Here is a 16,962-nt window from a genome sequence, read left to right as displayed (position 1 = left end):
TCACATGCCCACTCCTGAGCTGGGGTCAGAGTTAACTTAACGGAAACACATCAGCCGGGAGTGGTGAAGGGGGATATGTGATCTTGGAGTTATCAGGGGTCCCATGTGAAGTCAGAGTACAACCAGTGTGGCGGAAGGTATATCTAATACAAGGGAAGAAACCCAGTACTGATGGCATCATTTGTGTCTCTGGATCAGTCTGTGCCTAAAGCTAGACCTATACCTGAACTTTTCAATGAATGAGCCAACAAATTACCTTTGGTTTGCTTATGGAAGTTGGAGTTGGGATTTCAATTCCTTGCATCCCAAAGAAGCCCTAACTGAAGCAAAGACTTACTAAAGGCCAGATACTGAACCAGGAAGGAGGATTAGAGAACTGAAAATGTAAGAATCATCTTGGATAAGAATCTGACAATTAAATGCCAGTTACGTCAATTATTTCATCTGCTATAAGCTATGCGTGGACTGCCGGGACAAAATTCACACTCAGAATCAAAAGCATATGCCTACGCTTTTATTTGTTTGGCAGCTGAAGTGTTCTTAGTTCAGGCAATAAATAAAATGTGGTGTCATGCCATTTGAACAAGTTATTCCTTGCAAACTTATCACAAAAACCCTGAGGAAAACCTACAGTGGGCATATGAAAAAGAAAGCAGAAATCATAAACATAAACATCAAAAAACCAGCCTTGTCAAAGGAACCTTATGTGTCCTTTTGATGGCCGATGTTACCCAATCAATTAGGACAATGCTAAACACACCATTTATCTGATTTTCAAGGATCTTTCCTGAAGATTTCTGCCTCTGCTTAGAATATAGAATGCTACGAGGAGTATCACTCCCACTCTCACCACCAGAAAAAGCCCTACAAAGTTATAAATTTTCTTGAACCCATCAGACAGCTAAGGTTTCAACTCAATCAAGTAAACCAAATTCCAAAAAGGATAAATCCCTGCAAGAAGAAATAGGACAAATCAATGATTTCATTTTTTTAAAGATCATGGGAGAAAATTATGGTTGCCACACAAGTAGGTAAGAAGAAATCTGCTAATTTTTTTTTTAAGTTGAATTTTTTTTATAGTCCTTTAAGTGAAAGTTTAGAGATCAAGTTAGTCTCTCATTCAAAAGCTTATATACACCTTGCTATGTACTCCTACCTGCACTCCCCCTAATGAGACAGCACATTCCTCCTCTCCACCCTGTTTTCCCTGTGTCCATTCAACCAGCTCCTATCCCCGTCTGCCTCCTCATCTTGCCTCCAGAAAGGAGTTGCCCACATAGTCTCATGTGTCTACTTGAGCCAAGGAGCTAACTCCTCACCAGTATCAATGGTTCCAGTCTTGGGCTAACAGAGGGTCTGGTGACCATGACCCCCGGGACCCCTCTAGTCTCAGACAGACCATTAAAACTGGTCTTTTTACAAGAATTTGAGGTCTGCATCCCACTGTTCTCCCGCTCTATCAGGGATTCTCTGTTGTGTTCCCTATCAGGGCAGTCATCAGTGGTAGCCGGGCACCATGTAGTTCTTCTGGTCTCAGGTTGATGGAGTGTCAGGTTTATGTGGCTCTTTCTGTCTCTTGGGCTCATCTTTGCCTTATGTCTCTGGTGTTCATTTTCCTTTGCTCCAGGTAGGTTGAGACCAATTGATGCATCTTGGATGGCTGCTTGCTAGCATTTAAGACTCCAGACACCACTCACCAAAGCGGGATGCAGAACGTTTTCTTAATACATTTTATTATGCCAGTTGACCTAGATGTCCCCTGAAACCATGGTCCCCAAACCCCTGTCCCTGCTACTCTGGCCTTCAAAGCATTCGGTTATATTCAGGAAACTTCTTTGCTTTTGGCTTACTCCAGTTGTGCTGACCTCTTCTGTATTGTGTGTTGTCTTTCCCTTCACCTAAAATAGTTCTTGTCTACTATCTAATTAGTGAATACCTCTCTCCCTCTCTCCCCACCCTTGTAACCATCAAAGAATATTTTCCTCTGTGTTTAAACTTTTTCTTGAATTCTTATAGTAGTGGTCTTATACAATATTTGTCCTTTTGCAACTGACTAATTTCACTCAGCATAATGCCTTCCAGATTACCCCATGTTATGAGGTGTTTCACGGGTTCATAATTGTTCTTAATCGTTGTGTAGTATTCCGTTGTGTGAACATACCATAATTTATTTATCCATTAATCTGTTGATGGGCACCTTGGTTGCTTCCATCTTTTTGCTATTGTAAACAGTGCTGCAGTGAAAACGGGTGTGCATATATCTGTTCGTGTGAAGGCTCTTATTTCTCTAGGATATATTCCAAGGACTGGAATTGCTGGATCATATCGTAGTTCTACTTCTAGCTTTTTAAGGAAGCACCAAATTGATTTCCAAAGTGGTTGCACCATTTTACATTCCCACTGAAATCAGCTAAATTTTTAACAAATTCATAAAAGCCAAGTATGGGCTGGAATATCAGCTTTTAATACCAGAGGGTCCCAGGCACAATGGGAAGTTCACTTTCACTACAAGTTCTTCACCATCATCAATTGATGCTCATGAGAAAGACTGGGGGCAGAGGAGGGCAACTGAGAGAGATTTCCTTGGTGGCACAGGTGTGACGGAGGGAGCTAGAGGCTGCAGGGAACAGACTCAATTTCCCTCCCACTTCCCTAGACTCTTCTTTCTTACTATTTAAGCTGTCAGCCTAGGGGAAATACTTGACAAAGGTCAATTACTTCCGGGTAGGAAACCCTCTCTTGGAAAACAAGTAAAAATTTACTGATGCTATGGCAAGGATAGAAACAAAAAGTCTCTACCACTTGGGGAGAGGCAGAAACCCATCCTGCCCCTAGGCATTTAAGGGTATTGCACCCAGGGTGCGGCGTGGCTCCACTCAGCAGTTTCTATTAACCCTATGTGGCTCAACATCACCCTCAAACATGATAATGTGTTAATTAAAAGATTAACAAGCTTGACTTGTATTTTTGAGCTGATATTTTGGTAAAGTTATCTAAAAGAGGGGTGTCAGATGATTGAACAGGGGTCCAATTTCAGTGCTTGCCATAGGCGCCGTTTTTCACAAATACACAGCTGGTTATACCGGGTTAACTGAAACTGCTCAGTGGTGCCACATGCCCAGGGCTAGTGTAGTGGCTGCCATACCTGCCATAGCTTAGTTACACCTCTGCCTCAGGATATGAAGCAGAAATCAAGCCCAGGAAACTGCTAGGGGAGGGGCAAGGAACTTCTACCTAAGGTCAACTAGAGGTATAAGTCAGAGTTGGCTAACATGGGGAAGATACATAGCAATATTGACAAAGCCCCATTGCCTGAAGTCCAGACACAAAATCTAAGGCTAAGTTTTGGAGCCCTGGTGGTCCAGAGGTTAAGAACTCAGGGGCTAACCAAAAGGTCAGCAGTTCAAATCCACCAGTCCCTCCTTGGAAACCCTATGGGGCAGTTCTACTCTGTCCTATAAGATCACTATGAATCAGAATGGACTCAACTGCAAAGGGTTTTTTCTTGTTTTAAGACTAAGTTTGGACTGGGGCAGCAGATAACCCTCTCTACCCCCACAAAAGCCTGTTGTTAGCTGCAGTCCCCAGCTCGTGGCAACCCCACACACAAGGAAATGAAATACTCCCCAGTCTGAATGTAGATCCCCAGGCCTTTCCTCCTAGTCTGAAGCTCTGGCAAAATCTGTCCGGCATCAAAGCAACATGCAGACCTCCAATGACAGACGGGTGGTGGCTGCACATGAGGTACATTGGCTGGGAATGAGCCGCAGGTGTCCAGCCTGGAAGGTGAGAATTCTACCAGTGATCCACCCGTGCCTCACACTGGAAACCTAGATCTGAGAAACAAGCCCAGGAGTTTGTCACTGTGGGATAGGCAAGGGCATGAAGCGAGACCATTTATGAGATGCAGAAAAGCAAGAATGGCTGCAAAATGAAGGGAGATCCAGGTGATCTGATTCCAGCACCCGGAGCCCTTTTTATTTCCACACCCAAAAGGTCAGAGAGCTATGGCTTTTATAAAAAAAAAAAAGACCTGCAGGTTTCCTTTTTCACAGCTCAAAATGAGCATCAAGTATAAAGTGGCTATTAAACTAACGTGCACAGTCTTGGGCTTATTTAGTAGAAGTTTAGTGGCTAGGTCAAAAGCCTAAGGCAGTTAGGAGCAGGAGCTTTGGAGTCAGTCTGCCTGGGTTTAAATTCTACTTTTGTGACTTCTTAGCTGCTAGCTATTGGACAATTTATGTGATCTCTCAGTGCCTCCATTTGGGAAACTGAGGCTAATAGTGCAGCTGACTCAGTAAAGGACAGGAAACCACGTAACATTTGTACAATAATCTCCAGTTCACCTCATCAGAAACTTAGGATGTAAATTCAGTGTGACATGTAAGACGTGGCCAGGAAATAAGACATAGGCCTTGCAACAATAATTCCTGGTCTGTTGGGAGAAAAGGATAAAAGCATGACTCTAATACAAAACTCAATGCAGCTGCTGTGATAGGAATTCAAACCGAGCCCTGATAAGGAAGTGACTAAGCATGATCAGGGGTTCCCAGATGACCTCATAAGGGTAGTCAGATTTGGGGTGGGTTTTAACAGGTGGGCAGTATTCTGATGACCAGATATCAGCGTGAAACCCTGGTCTGGTTGAGAAAGTACATAATGTGATATGGGAAGAGAAGCACGCCGTCAAGTCCGTTCTGACTCGTGGTGACTCAGAGTAGTACTGTGCTCCGTAGGGTTTTCAGTGGCTGATTTTTCAGCAGGAGATTACCAGGACTTTCCTCCTGGGCGCCTCTAGGTAAACTCTAACCTCTCCATTAGCTGCTAAGCATGTTAACTGTTTGGACTACCCAGGGGCTTCCCGTTGTATTTCATTTCAAAGGTAGCTCTTGGAATTGGCTAAAAGAAAAACCAACACAAGGTGACTTGGCCTCCAGGCTAAAAGATTTTATTATGCTTGATGCTTCCAAATTAAAGGAAAGGAAAGCTGGAAGTAAATGTCTACCACCTTCCAAAAAAGCAACCATAATTTCCGTTAAAAAGCAAGCAGAAGTAAACGCTTACATTTAGGTTTTTTGGATCTCTCTCAATACCCAACCTTAATTCTTAGATGCTTTTATTTTAGAACTGGCCTCAAAACATTGATCTTTCCTCACAATATCATTTTCTATATACTGATTCCAAGAACTGAGCACCTGAGTTACCAAATTCTTTCGTCATGGTTCCCCCAAGAAGTTAATAAAAAGCCACCAAACTGAACCCATTGCCATCAAGTTGATTCCAACTCATAGTGACCCTATAGGATAGAGTATAACTGCCCCATAGGATTTCCAAGGAGCAGCTGGTGGATTCGAACTGCTGAAGAGCTCTTAACCACTGTGCCACCAGGACTTCAAGAAGCTAATACACTCTGGTAACGCTAAAGTGATTACAGTCAGCAAGGCCCCTGCATGTGGTGTCACCAAAATCAGAGAATGTCCTAGCTTAGGGCACATCGTATTTCTCTGGAATGAATGCAGGACATTGGGCCTCCTCTCTCTTCTTTTTCTGAAAGGTCATCTAGGGCAGAGCTATGCTCATTGTCCATAAGAGTAGCCTCAGACTAAAAGTGGAGTTGGGCAGGCAGTGTTCTAAGCTGCCTTTCAACTCTAGCCAGGCTGTGGTTTTGGGCAGTTCACCAAGGTTTGCATGGTGGACATCAGGAAATAACTGTGGGCCATTTAAGTGGGTGGTCCCACTCTGACTAGTCTCCATGAAGTCCTGAAAAAGCCACAAAGCCTCAAAGGTGACAGCCAGAAGTGGTTCTCTATTTCCTCCGGACCCTTCGCCGTATCACCCACTCCTTTGAAGGCCAAGTCCCTGTGTTTTGTATCTTCTATGGTCCAGGGGACCCTGCAGAGTCCAGCACTGGTTAATCATTTACTGATAGATTTCCTCTCTTCCTTTATTTATAAATATTTCACCCAGTGACTGCTATAAGCTCCCTGTTCCCACTAAACATGAAGTCTACAGACAGATTTTCCTTTCCTTGACTAAAAAAACTCACAGCTCTTTGAAAAACTCAAGTATCAGTTAAATTTCTTAAGACATTTCATAGTGATTTTATCCAACCATGTATACGTTGGAAGGGACCTGAAAAAATCTCTGCATTGGCCCCTGATTCAAACCAGTAAGACAGTAATATCTACACCTTGTAAGGGAAGCAAAGTCAAAGTGAGGTGACCGCAACTTACTTAAAGTTGTAAAAAATAATTAAATGGCAGAGCCAACACCACAATGCTGGTCTCTAGCCTCCTAATGTGTTCCATTCATTTTCGTTTTTCATCTCCCTTATCTTTTTTTTCCATAATTAACAACTAAAGTAACACATCCAGAAATTAACAAAGCCAGGAGACCATGTACCACTATAGTTAACACAGAGACATAAGCCACACGTAGCCTGGTAGCCAGCCACTTAGCCAAATGAATCTGGGCATGTCACTTAACCTACCTAGGCCTCAGTTTCCTCATTTGTAAAATCAAGATAATGATTCACCACAGGGTTGCTGAGAGGATTAATAAGTTAATATACTTGAAGTTGTTAGTCCAGGACCTAGCCCATATCAATCACCATAGAAGTATTTGCTATCGCTATTTCTGTCCCCACTCCCAGCCTGTTCTTACTTCTTCCTGTAGTAGTCAAATGGCACCATCATCTCCCCCCACTGGATGAGCTGCAAACCTTAGAGACATTCTCAATAACTCCTCATTCTAACATTTCATCTAACTTCTAAATATCTCTCAAATCCATTCTCTACTTAGCATCCTCTCTGATAAGGCTGTGAAGTTAGTCCTGATGCTCTCAACTTGATCATTCAAATACCTCCTTACTCGTCTCTCTTCCTTCAACCAACCTTCCTCATGCCATGATGTAATATCCTTTGAGAAGGCAAATCTGATCACATAATTCCCTGTTTAAAAGCTTCCAGTGGCAACGACTCAGTAAAAGAGGGTGAGAATAGTTGCAAAACCCAAAGAATGTGATCAATGTCACTGAATTATATGGGTAGAAACTTGAATGGTTTATGTTCTGCTGTGTATATTCTCAATGACAACAATAAAGATAAATTATTTGAAAAAATAAAGTTTCCAGTGGCTTCCCTCATTACGTCCCAGGCTGGTATCACAACCCTCTGATCAATTCCAGCTTCACCATCAAAGACTCTAGTTCAATGGGTCTGGAATGGTGCCTAAAACCAAAGAAAAACCAAACCTGTTGCTGTCAAGTCGGTTCCGACTCATAGTGACCCTATAGGACAGAGGAGAGCTGCCCCACAGGGTTTCCAAGAAGCGACTGGTGGATTCGAACCACCAATCTTTTGTTTAGCAGCTGAATGGGGCCTAGGACTCAATTTTTTATATACTCCCCACTTGATTCTGGTACAGTTAGTTCCAGACCAATGCTTGGGAAGTATGCATAATCCCAGGCTGACACCTAGTACATCATCCTGGGATTCCCCCACTTGCAAAGCCAGCTTTATAGGCCTGTGACCTAGGTGGTCACACAGGGCCCCTTGCTCAGAAGGGCCCTGTGTTTGCCTTAATACTCTATCACTATCCTGAAATGCTTAATAATTGTTGAAAAGAGGCACCTCTTTTTTTTTTTTTGTACTGAGCCACTCAAATAATGTAGTTGGCCCTGCCCACTCAACTGTGAGCTCCTTGAAAACAGAAGCTGTTTTTTTTATTATTTCCTTAAAACCTCTTTTGTTAGCACAGCTCCTGGCACAGAGCAGAGGTTTGGTAAATATTTGTTGAGTTCCTACGTGAAGGGATGAAAAGATAGAATAAAAACATCTCACAGAAAAATAGTGCAGTATGACTAATTAACTTTGAAAAACAATCCCAGTTCATGTTTGAGGGAGGGGAGAGCCAACTGATAAATGCAAAGGCTTATTGGCCATTCCAAACAAATAACATGCAATTTTCTAGACTTCTCTTTATATTACTCTAATGGGTTCTCCTTTGGTGCCCTGCTGCCTCCCGGCTCTTCTCAGAACGCAAAATCACAGGTTCACGGATCTTGCGAACGCGCTGCTCAAACACATCCTGTGCGTTTGTGCCAGGCACTGTGCTAAATTCCGGAGGCACGGAAAAGGAAAAAGGGAGGCCATGGAAAGGTGAATCAAGTAGGCTCCCTGTCGTCAAGGAGCAATTAAATCTCACTCCTCCAGAGTTTATATCAAAGATGAGCTGGCTTCGTGGGAGTTCTGCAGCAGTGAATTGAGAATAAAGCCATGAGGCTTGGCCAGTGACTCAGCTTCCTGAACATTTCAGCTGACAAAATGTCTCAGCCTGAACACAATTCCTCCACTATGAGATCTGTGGGCTGGCTAGTTAGCATTGGCAACCAACTCGGAGGTGCTCACAGAGCATAATAAATAAGTGGCTATTTTTTTTATTCCTCCCGGGTGTTAGAGAAGAAAAGACAGACGTCAGCTATCAAAGTGGGCCAAATAATTGCTGAGGACAAATGTCCGTAGATCACGCAGAAGACACGATGGGACTAGCAATGTGGCAAAGACCACACACCACCCTGCCGCCATATTAGTGCCGCTGAATCACTAACTTTTGGCTAAGTTCTAAGAAATGACCCGGACTTTCAAGAAGAGTTTCCCTTGCTTTTTCACACTCCCTAGCTAATGGGTTAGCTAGTTTTTAGTTACCAAGACCACTAATATCAAACCAAACCCATTGCTGTCCAGTTGATAATGACTCATAACTGACCCCATAGGACAGAGTAGAACTGCCCCACGGGGTTTTCAAGGAGCAGCTGGTGGATTTGAACTGTTGACCTTTTGGTTAACAGCCAAGCTCTCAACCACCAAGCTCCCAGTTCTGTATTCTCCCTTTACAAATGAGGAATCTGAGTCCCAAGAGAAGTAGGTATTTTCTCAAAGTAAACAATCCAGGGCAAGGTAGAAGTTCTCCATTTATAAATGGTCTCTGTAGCTTGTGAATAAATGTTTATATTCCTCGCTTGTCATCATTTACTGAGAAAGGATGACCTCAGCTTGTGGGGCAATTGTCTAAGCCTTGGCTCCTCCTATCTTTCTTTGGATAACACCAACTGACTCTTCCCCAGAACTTTCTACTTCTCAAAACACTTCCACATAGATGACCTCAGTTGATACAAGATACCTGTGGGACGAATAGGGTAAGAGAGACAACTCCTATTTTACAGATATGAAAACTGAGGCTAGAGGAGGCAAGTGGCTAGCCTGTGGTTAGTCAGAGCCAGGCCTCTGGTTCACCATAGTACTGTCCAGCCTGTACCTGCGAGCTTCCTCTTGGAAGCCTTTCCAAGGTAGTCATCTGCGTGAACCTTCTACAAAGGTCATTTTTTTTTCCCCTTTTCTTCCTTGTCCTTCAAGTAAATTCTTTCTTCACATGGCTCCTGTCTTATTTTGCACCTAGGGATAAGTAGTGCAGTAGGGATATTGCACCCTAGCCATATTACGTTAGGACACCTAGCGTTGCTCCGTAGTTGCAGGTTCTTTTATTCCAGAACCGAAGATCGTCCCAAGCATCTTTAGGACTGGAAATACTTCTGTTCTTTTTATTTGTTTTCTTCTGAAATTTGAAGTCCTTTCTATCATCAGAGGGATTACTTTTGCAAAGGTCAAAACTCAGTGTCTGTAGAGTCATTGAGCTCCAGAGTAACTGAGCTCCACAGAGACAGCGCTGGGGTAGGCAGAGCCAGACAGCACTGGGTGACTCTGTGCCTCTCGGACCATAATAACCAAACTTGGGCAAAATGGATCCTAAGAAGCCGAGAGGCAAAATGTCATCATATGCATTTTTGTGTGTGTGCAAAATTGCCGAGAGGAGCACAAAAAGAAGCTCTCAGATGCTTCATTAAACTCAGAATTTTCTAAGAAGTGCTCAGAGAAGTGGAAGACCATGTCTTCTAAAAAGAAAGAAAAATTTGAAGACATGGCAAAGGTGGACAAGGCTCATTATGAAAGAGAAATGAAAACCTATATGCCATCTAAAAGGGAAATAAAAAAGAAGTTCAAGGATCCCAATGCATCCAAGAGGCTCCTTCGTCCTTTTTTTTGTTTGGTCTGAGTATCCCCCAAAACTCAGAGGCGAGCACCCTGGCCTATCCCCTGATGACATTGCAAAGAATCTGGGAGAGATATGGAAAAATTTTGCTGCCAGTAGACGACAAGCAGCCTCACGAGAAGAAGGCTGCTAAGCTGAAGGAGAAGCACAACGAGGATATTGCTTCATCCTGGCCCTGGTGGCGCAGTGGTTAAGAGCGCAGGCTGCTAACCAAAAGATTGCAATTTGAATCTACCAGCTGCTCCTTGGAAACCCGATGGAGCAGTTCTACTCTGTCCTACAGGGTCACTCTGAGTTGGAATCCACTCGATGGCAACAGGTTTGGTTTTGGTGGGCTAAAAGAAAGCCTGCTGCAGCCAAAAAGGGAGTTGTCAAGGCTGAGAAAAGCAAGAAAAAGAAGGAAGATGAAGAGGAGGAGGAAGATGAAGAAGAGGAGGAGGATGAAGAAGATGATAATGATGAATAATTTGGTTCTAGCAGGGTTTTTTTTTTTTTTTTTCCCCTTGTCTATAAAGCATTTAACCCCCCTGGACACAACTCACTCCTTTTAAAGAAAAAATTGAAATTAAAAAAAAAAACGCAGTGCATATTATAAAGCGAGAAACTGCAAACTGTTGGATGTGACATATTTCCAGTCACAGTTACTCACAAGATAGACTTACTCAGGAAATAAAAATCACACATGACAGACCAGATCCTGGGGGCTCTATGAAGATACGAAGTTCCCTTCAGCTTTGTTTTATTAAGGGAGAAAATATATTCTCCTCTTAAGAGTACAATGTCCTCGGGAAGAACTGAAAAAGGTATCGACAGGCTATGTTCAAGTCAATAGGCCAAAAAAGTTACTAGTTTAAACTGACCTATGGGTCACCTATGTAGGCTATTGAGTACAGAAGTCAGCACTGGATTGATTCGAACTTCTCCAGTGGCTGTCAAGCCAACTCTGGCACATGGTAACCCCCTGTGTGTCAGAGTAGAACTGGGCTCCATAGAGTTTTCACTGGCTAATTTTTTTTTTTTTTAATTTTTCAGATGTAGATCAGCAGGTCTTTCTGCCAAGGCACCTCTGGGGGGACTCAAACCACCAACATTTCAGTTAGCAGCTACCCAGGGACTCTGGTGCAATCTTAGACGGCAAATTCTCTGCATATCAGGTTTGTCATCTTCAAAACGGGAATCATAACACCTCCCTCATAGGTTTGTTGTGAAAACTAAATTAGCTAGTGGCCAAGAAAATATCTTCTAAATTAAAAATCACTATAAATACGTGGGGTACATTTAAGATATCTTGATAATTTTTGAAGTTTACTGCTCAGGGGGAAGGATGGAGGGGTGAAGAGAAAAAGGACATAGTGTCAGACACAGAAACAGGCAGGTGGCCCAGTTTGTCCAAGCAGAACAGGATGGAGGACTTCAGAGTGAATACTAATGGCAGCACCTCCCCTGAGACGACCCACCAAATGACCCCTCACCGGGAAATACAGTGCCCTTTTCCACATCAAAGGCCCTCTCCTAACTGGACTTCCAGCTGCCTACAAAAGTAGGTTGTCATCCTGATGTATTTTGTGGTGCTATGATGAAGACGAACTACTAATAAAATTGCTTTGTTTGAATGTGCAGGCTGGGGGCGGAGCGGGAGCTTTGCTTCCTAGAACTAGGAATGTCTGCTAGAAAGTAGATGACTCTTAAAAGACAGGTTGCTAAAGAACAGAAAGGTGTGTACAGGAAAAGAGTGGGCGCGTCTCAATCTGAAGTCTCGAGGGGGGAAAAGCATGATAGGGGAAGAAGTCACTGTCTTCTCATGAAGCAGTATGTTCAAGAAGATGATAACATTTTCCCCATAACACAGAGAGTAATGAATGGTCACTCCCTAAGGAAAACACCTTGGAGAAGTTGGTGATACCCAGCACGTGTCCAGAATGTCAATTCTGGTGACATTTCTGTAGGACCTGAACAGAATTGTCATTTGGATCTCAAATCTAAAAAGAAGTAAGGAGATAGTTAAGAAAGCCACCTGAATTGAGGGGCTTTTCGTTTCTTTAAAAATTTCTCAGCTTTGACAGCAGAAGGGATCTACCCTTGAAGGTCCAAAAAATGTTGTTACTATAGGAACAGGTAAGCAGATCAGACTTGAAAGACAAGTTTAAGAACAAAGAATTTAATAGTCCGGGCTAAGGCAATTAGCCAAGAAAACATTTAAAGTAAATATCTTTTGGGGGTTGTTATTCATATATTAATTCCAGGCAGATAAAATGCTATTACAGAATGAGAGCATCACATTTTAACATTTTAATTACCTCATTACTTGCATAAAAGACTATGCTTACACAATTACCATGAAGACCTTATTAAACCGAAGTATGCGTTTCTAACTCTCTCTTGATTACTTTGTAATTGAGAAATACAGCCTTAAATTCAGCAAGGGCATAAGCGTCGTCTTTGATTTCCTTACAGCTCCCCAGATGACAAGACATCTGAAATGAAGGAGACAGTGAACTACAGAAAGCTTACTGTAACCAATCCCCACAACTAGGGAGCTACCAGCAAAACTCTAGAAGTAAACAGAAACGTGTGTAGGCTGATAATTGTTAATGTTTTGCATGATTTTTCTGTCTAGCAGTGTTTGGGAACACAGAGATTTGGAAAGAGAAAAAGGTCAAAGACCCGGCTGCCTTCTAACTTTACTGTTGATGTTTTGCTTCCTCCGATCAGAGAATACACCACTCCTGACATGAGGGATTTTCTAAAATGATTACAAATTTTGAACAGAACTTGCTCAACTCATCATACAGAGACGTTGTGGTTCTCCCCCTTTCTGATTTACTTAAAAAGAAAGCATCCTTGATAAAATGAATACAATATTTTCACTCCAGCAAATTTCTTCTGTCAGAAGATACTTTTATGAGGACAGAGAGATCCGTTGGTCATTACCTTTCTCACGTCCTACAGTCGAATTACAGAGAAGTGTGTGAGTGTCTGTGTCTGAGTGTGTGTATGTGTGTGTGTGTGCGTGTGTGTGTGTGTGTTGAAGGTTGGGGAATAGGAGGAGAGGAAAGTGGCTGAAATCTTACCATCTCATTTTCTTCTCCTTCATTGAGCAAAGCACGCTGGCCCTTCTCGAAGTGATCCCCCATGAGTCATGTAGTTCACTCCTCGTGCCTGGTCTTCTGAGGAGACACTTCCAAGACAAACTCTCTGAGAGCCTGCTGAACCCGAGCTGACTCAAAGTGTTAAGGATCCCACAGATTAAAACTCCTTCTGGAGCACACACCTTCTCTCAGCAGATGACAATACTTGGCAAACTGCACTCCTCCCACGAGTCATCCTCTGCTATCAGGAATTTCAGCAGCCTTCTCTGTATTTACTACCTTCCCTCAGGGAAGCTATCCACACGGAGGTTGCTTCTTTGCCAGGTCTTTTTGTGCCCAACTTACAGGGAAAGAACTCACTGCCTGCCTGCTGCCTGCCAGCATAAGACTTCTGACTGCAAATTCAACAGGACAATACCAAGTTGGCAGGACCCTTCGGAGGAGCAAGGAGTGGGAACAGGAACCCCCAGGTCACTGCTTTATTCACGGGAGCTGGGAACTTGGGGGTAGGGAGGGTTGCTCCCCGTATCCCAGATTTTATTTGGTGAATGAAAACCTCGCTTCCTAGGTTTTGAACAGTACTCCCCTTTACTTTACTGACCAAAGGTACAAATTATGACAAATCCCATCCAAAATGTACTTGCAATCCCATTTGCTTGGGTATGCAAAAAACATTCTACTTCATGTGTATATGGGATTAAGTTTACTTTTTGGAAAAACATGTCGAGAAAGAACAAAAGTGTAATCAAACTATTCTATGTAGTCTCCTTTCAGTAAAATATTGGTGCTTAAAACTCTTAAGGAGCTCTAGAAAGAAAATATTCCAGTGATTATAAATAAAATATTCCAGTGAACAGTGTCTGGGAAATAGTGTTGTTCAATAAAGGAGAGCTATTCTTTATTATTTTTTTCTTCACACATTCATTCATTCAAAAAACATTGTTTGAGCATAGGGACTACATATATAAATCATTTCCTATTTTCTATTTTCAGGCTGGTGTTGGGATTCAAACATGTAAATAAGAATGATAAAAGGTATTGATTATTACTGTAAGAGCCAGAACAGAAGTCTAAGATACCTGTCAGATGTCTGCCTGTGTGGTGAGCACACACACATTGGCTCTGGAAGAAAACCTGCACTCTAGCTGCTCCCCTGCCTAGGCCTTGCTCTGTGCTCATTCAACCCCCTGAAGCCATGATCTTCTCATCTGGTAGCCATCTGACAGGTCTGTTGAGGGAACTGAATGATAGACTGTGAGAGCAAGTTGCCCAACACTGGCAAAGTGCTACTGGTATTATTAACAGAAATCTTTAACTTAACAGTAGGTGGGATACCATAGTGGTGTGTGCTCTGAATTCGAAGGACCTGGGCTTAAATTTGGAGGAGTCCCCCGATGGCATATATGCTTAATATGCTCAGCTGCTAACTGAAAGGTTGGCAGTTCAAGTCCACCCAGAGGTACCTCGGAAGAAAGGCCTCCCAATCTACTTCTGAAAAAATCAGTCATTGAAAACCCTATGGAGCCCAGTTCTGTTCTAACACACATGGGGTCACCATGGTGTTTTGGTTCGGGTTCAGACCTGAGCTTTACTAGGTGGTAGCTATACCTCCCTGAGATAACAAGTGACATAATGGTATTGTTGCTGTTGGGTGCTGTGGAGTCGGTTCTGACTCATAACGGCCTCATGTGACAGAGTAGGACTGCCCCCATAGGGTTTTCTTGGCTGCAATCTCTACAGAAACAGGTTTCCAGGTCTTTCTCCATGGAGCCTCTGGGTGGGTTCGAACTACCAAGTTTTTGGTTAGCCTAGCACTTAACCATTGTGCTACTCATCCTTATCTTATGTATACACAAATGGTGGAGTCTACAAGTTACATAAACTCCCCCATTTACTCATACGTAATATAAGGGTGATGATGATAGAACCTACCTCTTAAGACTGTTTAGTAAGAACAGTGTCTGGGAAATAGTGTTGTTCAATAAAGGAGAGTTATTCTTTTCTCTTCACTGTGTTAACACACCCGTCTCCTTGAAGCTGCTCACAACTGTTGGCACTGATATCCCCAACCTGACAGGAGGAACCTTAGCAAGCCCAAGACCCACGTGTGTGTGTGTGTGTGTGCGTGTGTGCGTGCGTGTGTGTGTGTGTAAAATCTTGAGCAAATGGCAAAGTATAAATAAGATAAACACAAAAAAGTAAGCTAAGCAAAAGGATTGCAATATTAATCCCAAATTGTATATACGCATTTCTCTGAATTTTAAAAAATCATTTGCCAATATTTAAGCCAATAAAAAGAAAATTGCCAATTTATCTCAAGGTCAAAATACAGAGAGTGACTGCCAGTGGGTATGAGGTTTCTTCGTGGAGTGATAAACATAGTCCGAAACATTATTCTGGAACATACGCTGGAATTCTGGGCAATCTGCAATGATCGACCAACTTTGTGAATACACTACAATCCACTGAGTTGTACATTTTAAAAGGGTAATATAATTCATGTGTGTGGCATATGAATTGTATCTCCATATATAAATTATGTCTCAATATATAAATTATACCCCCAAAAAAAGGAATACAAAGTAAGTGAACATTTTACAGCCATAGCGGGAAGTCATTTGAATGTTTAGCAGAGAAAAAAATAAAACAAAAATATTTCAAACTTGACCTCAATGGACCTTGAGAGGGTGGGTGGAGAGAAAGATGGGGAGGGGTATGTGAAGTGGTGAAACGATGCCAATGCTGGTTTGCAGGTGAGAGAGGGCCGCTGGGGGTGGTTCAGCGCTCAGCTGCTCATCAAAAGGTCAGCAGTTCAAACTCACCAGGCGCTCCTTGGAAACCCTGTGGGGCAGTTCTACTCTGTCCTATAGGGTCGCTATGAGTCGGAACGACTTGACGACAACTGGGTTTTGGGTTTTTTGGCAATATACTATCTCCTTCTGGCTGGGTTCCTGACTACACTTGGCACACCGCATGCACCCTTGTGGCGTTGGGATGAGTGCACAATTGAGTAGGAGAGGAGAAACTGCACTCACACCTAACCCCTCAAACAAATACAGCTATACCATAATAATATCTGAAGCCACACTCGATTAGGAAAACCAGTTCCTAACAGCGTAGCTTTGGTGAAAACCACGACTCCGTGGAAAATAATTTTTTGACAGCATGGTTCAGTAGAACTGAGGACCCTGAAATAGTGAAAGCTTTTCCTCACGTCGCCGAGCAGTTCGAAAGGTAAAAAACACCCAAGCGCCTGTGCAGCAGAGAACTTGTGGGCAGGGTTCCCCTTCATCTAACGCTGTGCTCTCTATGCACGAGCTACCCAGGGCTGGATTCTGCCAGAAGAGGAAGACAAGTGTACTGGGCACTTACCGTATCCCTGGCACTATTTTAAGCACTTTGCAGGTATCAGTCTGCACAACCCTTACAAAAGCCATGTGGTACGTGCTGCTGTTTTCGCCCCCATTTAGAAGCCAAGGAAACACAGGTGCAGAAAATGAGTGCTATGCCCAAACTTGTACAATTAGTAAGTGACAGAGCAAATAGCTGGGCCCCGAGGATGGAGCTCCCTCCATGATCTTAGCCACTAGGCTAACACCACTTCTGCAGGTCTTAACATCCTCAACTGCTAACCCAACAGTTGGAGATTCGAGTCCACCCAGAGGAGCCAGGGAAGAAAGACTGGACATGATACTTGGGAAAAATCAGTCATTGAAAACCCTATGGAGCACAGTTCTACTCTGACGCATATGAAGACGTGAGTCAG

The 16,962-nt window shown here is 43.0% G+C and overlaps 1 protein-coding gene across 1 annotated transcript in view; it reads right to left on the bottom strand.

Annotated features, from left to right (window-relative positions):
• The window catches only part of ATP13A4 (ATPase 13A4), a 138,753-nt gene extending 125,322 nt beyond the window's left edge, over positions 1-13,431 (bottom strand). The window contains exon 1 of the mRNA XM_049880221.1: positions 13,179-13,431. Coding sequence (XP_049736178.1) covers positions 13,179-13,241 — 63 coding nt within the window. The 5' untranslated portion in view covers positions 13,242-13,431. The remainder of the gene's footprint in view (positions 1-13,178) is intronic.
• Positions 13,432-16,962: the final 3,531 nt, after the last annotated feature.

Source organism: Elephas maximus, chromosome 1, assembly GCF_024166365.1.
Source record: "Elephas maximus indicus isolate mEleMax1 chromosome 1, mEleMax1 primary haplotype, whole genome shotgun sequence".
Lineage (NCBI taxonomy): Eukaryota > Metazoa > Chordata > Mammalia > Proboscidea > Elephantidae > Elephas > Elephas maximus.
This window is presented reverse-complemented; position numbering and strand designations above follow the sequence as displayed.